The following is a 5,146-nucleotide window of genomic DNA, read 5'->3' on the forward strand; positions in this document are numbered from 1 at the left end:
CCTTCCTGTCCTTACTTCCTGATTGGCAGCATGGTGAGACGTCTTCCTGTCCCTTTCCTGTCTCCTTCCTGTCCTTACTTCCTGATTGGCAGCTTGGGGAGACTTCTTCCTGTCCCTTTCCTGTCCTCACACTGCAGCTGACTAGACTGTCCTGGTTCTGAACTAAAGAAAATGTCCACAAAAGGAACATTAATGTAATTCTGACATTTGTCGTGTCTCAGACCTCTCCAGGACGAGTGGACAGGTGGACATGTCTCATATGATGTATTTATTAAGTGTTGACGTGACGTTAGCAGACCTCACAACCCGGTTGGTGTTTCCTTCTCAGAGAGGCTGCAGCGACCTTCTGAAGGGCGACACGCGAGCAACCAGAACCAACATGACCCAACAGAACTACCAGGAGATCTTCTGCTCCAACATGATGAAGGCCAACCAGCTCATCATCAGCGACGGTTTGACGGAGCACACGGCGGACATCTTCACAGAGAACAGTGAGTGTCCAGAGACAAAGACCTCACTGTGAGCTTCCCACACTCAGACATGACCAAGTCGTACCTCCAACCCATCCCACAGCTCTGGTCACTACATACTCAGACCTTTGAGAACAAAGGTCTCCTCATACACCCTTTGCACCTGCCTCAGCTTGCTTAGTACTCACTTTTACCTACTTTGTACCCACCTTGGCAATCAACCCAACACCAGTGATTGAATCTGCAGAACAGGAAACAGATGTGGAGCAGTTGTTGAATAATACTGTTGATCCTGTGAGCAATGCATGGAGACATGCTAATGGGAGACATGCTAACGGGAGCCCTTTGGGTGGGGAGTGTGACCGTTTTGTACCCCATTGGTATGAAATGTTTATGGCTGAGTACAAAGTGGGGTTAAGGTTTTGTCAGCCATCTGACCACGGCGTCCTTCCGGTTCTTTTGTTCCCAGGTGGAGAGGAAACTCACACAAACTCAATAAAATCAATAAAATGATTTTAGAGAGTCTCTGACTCTTTAAAATCAGGAGAGGTAAATTATTTTTACCATTTAATGTCGATAAGGCAGGAAAAGTTACAAGCTCAGCACTGAGGCATTTGTCCGACTCGTCACAACCCGGAAGTGGAAGCGGGGGCCCCATGCAACAGAACGTCCCAGTTTATGTTGGCCTTTGGCTCCGCCTCCACACCCGGGGCGGGCACAGCCTATCAGAGTGTATCAGTGGGGTGACGTCATTGGTCTTATCTGTTTCTGATGGTGGATAATGGGTGATGTTCAAATCTATAGAAGTGTTGGAAGCAAGCAAACAAAAATCAGGTGATGACCCTGGGATCGCTCATTGTGAGCAGCTGAGACCGGTCTGATCTGGTCCAAACCAGGTTATGAGTCAGAGTAGACCAGACTGGCCTCCAGCAAGGTTAAACTTCCAACAGTTTGGCAGCAGGGCCAGATTAAGACTTCGCTGTAACCTGGGCAACAATCGTCAAGGGCCCCATCATCACGACCCCAGAATCACCATAATCTGGCAAAATACAGAATAAATTACCATAATATACAGTAAATATACTTAAAATTCTAACTATCAAGAGTATTTTTATGTATAAAACTCCAAATGCTCATCATCCTCCCCCAGAAAATTTTGAATAAAGTAGACGCCATTTCCTGCATTCTGGTGTATTTTAATGGTTGTTTAACATCTAGTTTTACCTACATAAGTAAACACATGGAACACCTTGGGATTCCCCTGGAGGAGCTGGTCCAAGTGTCTGGGGAGAGGGAAGTCTGGGCGTCCCTACTGAGGCTGCTACCCCCGTGGATGGATGGAAGTAAACACTTGATTCAGTAACTATTTTAGAGCTAATGGCACAACAAGAAGTAACCTGACCAACAGCTGATTTAATGAATTAGAAATATTATAAATTCAAAGGTGACGATTTGATGCCCACATTAAAATTAAATGTCTGTAACTTAGTTGACTTCAAATGCAACAAGATGATCAATGAATGTTTGTGACAAAGGATTTATTGATTATAACAAAGATTCCTTCAAGAAACCTCCCAGTATAAATCATAAAACCATAATGTCTTCTGCTCATTCTAAATTTGTCAAATGGCCTAAATCTCCTAAACTCAATTCAATTCAATTCAAAAATACTTTATTAATCCCAGAGGGAAATTATTTGTTATTGTAACTCGTTATCCTCATTTCATTAAGATATGTTATAGATACTGATGGCTGTAGGCAGGAAGGATCTCTTGTAAAGGTCCATCCCACAGTGGATTCTAAGAAACTGGCTGCAGATGCCGTTCGATCCGTCCACCCAGACTCGGCTGGCCTCTTGGTTCCCCCGGTCTGTAGGACCGCCCAAATGCCGGGCAGAACTCCTCCCAGAGCGATGGCCACTCCTCTCAGCAGTCCGCCGAGCTCCCCATAGCTGCGGACAGCCAACTGTAAGCGCCGAGGGACGATCCTGTCCTTCCGCTGTCATGAGCCGTGTTTCCTGCTAGTTCCAGGATCTCAGTGGTCAGGCACTCGAGCACAGCTGGCAGGTAGATGAGAATGCGTCCACAGAACATCCTTTTCAACTCATTTGAGAGTTGGAGCTGTAGTTGAGATATTATTTGAGCTTTTGAGATGTTAATCAGCTGCTGTTGTTGTAGAAAACCGCCTTGTTGCCATGGTTACGCATCATAACAAATGTCCAAAACCAAAGTGAAGGAGAATCATTTTGAAATAATAAATAAGATATATCCTGTAGCCATGTTTCTGCGAAGAAGATTTAAATTTGATGTTGATTTGTGTGTCTTCTGTAAATCAGAAGATAAATCCCTGGAGCAAGTTTTTTTTTTATGTCAATACAAAGTGTTTGGTCAGACATCAGAAACTGGATTAATTTCAAACTTAACATTCCTTCTTTTGATGCTGATGCCAGTTTACTTTATGTGGATAACTTAAGCTCAGCTTTCTCTGATGCCATAAATATAGTCGTACCTATAGCAAAGTATCACATTCACTGTAGGTAAGGGGCGTTTACCTTCAGGACAAATTGAGGTTCTCGATTTGTCAGTTACTGACACGCCTTCTGAGTTGATTGTCATGTTGCGCAGTCGAGGATCCGATTGAAAAAAAACAACATAAAAACAGCTGCAGCAGTCACGCTGGGAGGAGGCGGGGCGGCCCAAATGCAGCAGAAGCTCAGCGATCTGTGCAGCGCAGCGCTCCAAGTAAAGCAAGAGATAACCAGATACTTTGCTTGTGCCCTCACTGCCCTGGGCCCTTTAGAGATCATGAGCCCCTGGGCAGTTGCCCAGTTGCCCATATGGTTAATCCGGCCTTGTTTGGCAGAGGTAGGATATGACCAGCACCTATTCAGAGTGGGGGGGATGTGCTCCCTCTTTTGAGCTTCTAACTGGAGTTCAAAAGAGGGAGCACATCCCCCCCACTCTGGCTTCACTCCAGTGGCTGCCTGTTCATTTTAGAGTTCATTTTAAGATTCTTTTATTTGTTTTTAAAAGTTGAAATGGTCTTGCTCCATCCTACCTCTCTGAGCTGCTTCACCCGTACTCTCCTGCTCCGTGCCTCAGATCAGTTGATCAGCTGCTCCTGGAGGGGCCGAGGTCTAAGCGGAGGCTCAGAGGGGACATAGCTTTTTCTGTTGCTGCTCCGACTGTGGAACGATCTCCCTCTTCCCATCAGACGAGCTCCTTCACTGTCCAGTTTTAAAACTCTTTTAAAAACACATTTTTACTCACTGGCTTTTAGCACATTGAATTTTGCTCTGCACTGTTTTTATTATTTTTTATTGATCTTAATGTTTTAACAACTGCTTTTATGTGTTTAAATGTTCTTGATTTTATATGTACAGCACTTTGTGGCAGCTGTGGTTGTTTTAAAGGGCTTTATAAATAAAGTATTATTATTATTATTATTATTATTCAGAGTTCATGAAAAATTAGATTTACAGTCCTGACCTGGACTCTTCAGGACTAACTGACCTGGACTCTGGTCCTGGTCCCTCCTGTCTGTTTGCAGTCCTGATTTGTGGACTGGCTGGTTTCTGGGACTTCTACAAAGCTGACTGGCTGCAGCACATCCTCAGAATGCAGGACGAGGAGGTCGGCTGCTTCGGGAGGGACAGTGAGTACCGTGAATTATTACCATGTTGTAGACACAGTCAGTGTTCTGGTCCAAATGTTTACGGGTCAGAACCAGAACCACATCAAAAGGATCAACGATGAGAGAGGAGTGTTTTCTTTCTCTTCAGTGAACGTCGTCTCTCAGATTATTGGAGATGAGCTGCTGGAGCAGCTGCAGCCTCACAGGAGGGTGAAGAGGAGGGAGAAGGTCCTCCCAGGTCTGTGTAAGCTCTTCATCATCGTCATCGTCACAGACGTACTCGACCTTTTAACGTCAAACAGAGACAAAGTTTTTTGTTTTTAAACTGTTTCTACATCTTTGAGCTTTTCTTCGTTTGTTCCATGTGTTTATTTTCAGTTCTTTATTTTGACGGTTAAACTCGTTGCATTTCCAGACTCTTAAACGCTCACCTCCAAGGAAGGCGGGTGATCATGTAATCACTTGTGTCTATCTGTCTGTTAGTAAAATATCCGATGAAGCAGAGGATGTATTTTAATTAAACTCCATAAAAGAAATCATTGTCTGAACATTGACAACTGATTACCTTTTATAGTCAGTATAATTCAAAATGGCCACCACAGCTGATTCATCTTAGTGGTTTGAACTCCGTGAACGTTACAGATCCTGAGATCCCACCTGTGGTAGTAGCTGAGAGTCATCAGTTGTTGTTTACCTGAAGCCACCTGTTTGTTTGTGTTGTCCTCCAGACGGCTGCTCCAGTCACATGACAGCGGTGGCGGTGGGCGCTCTGGGAGGTTACCTGAACTTCCACCTGTCGGAGCAGGACATCACCAAGAGGCCGCTGTCCTGAGGCACAGGGAGCCTCCACAACCAGAACCTGAAGGACCCGTGGATCTGTAGGGAACACTGAAGCTGCACACGTCCTTAATCTGAACAAACCTGAATTATCAAACAAACTGATGAAATCATTTCAACAACTCAGATTACAGATCACAGGTTACAGATCACAGGTTACAGATCACAATTTACAGATCACAGATTACAGATCACAGTTTACAGGT

General features: G+C 44.6%; 1 protein-coding gene across 1 annotated transcript in view; it reads left to right on the forward strand.

Moving 5' to 3' along the window:
• The window catches only part of c15h16orf89 (chromosome 15 C16orf89 homolog), an 8,896-nt gene that overhangs the window by 3,672 nt on the left and 78 nt on the right, over nt 1-5,146 (forward strand). The window contains exons 5-8 of the mRNA XM_037688449.1: nt 329-491; nt 4,020-4,124; nt 4,252-4,347; nt 4,832-5,144. Of these exons, the coding sequence (XP_037544377.1) occupies nt 329-491; nt 4,020-4,124; nt 4,252-4,347; nt 4,832-4,935 (468 nt within the window). The 3' untranslated portion in view covers nt 4,936-5,144. The remainder of the gene's footprint in view (nt 1-328; nt 492-4,019; nt 4,125-4,251; nt 4,348-4,831; nt 5,145-5,146) is intronic.

The sequence above is a fragment of the Nematolebias whitei genome, chromosome 15, assembly GCF_014905685.2.
Source record: "Nematolebias whitei isolate Nwh7 chromosome 15, NemWhi1, whole genome shotgun sequence".
NCBI classification, from domain to species: Eukaryota; Metazoa; Chordata; class Actinopteri; order Cyprinodontiformes; family Rivulidae; genus Nematolebias; species Nematolebias whitei.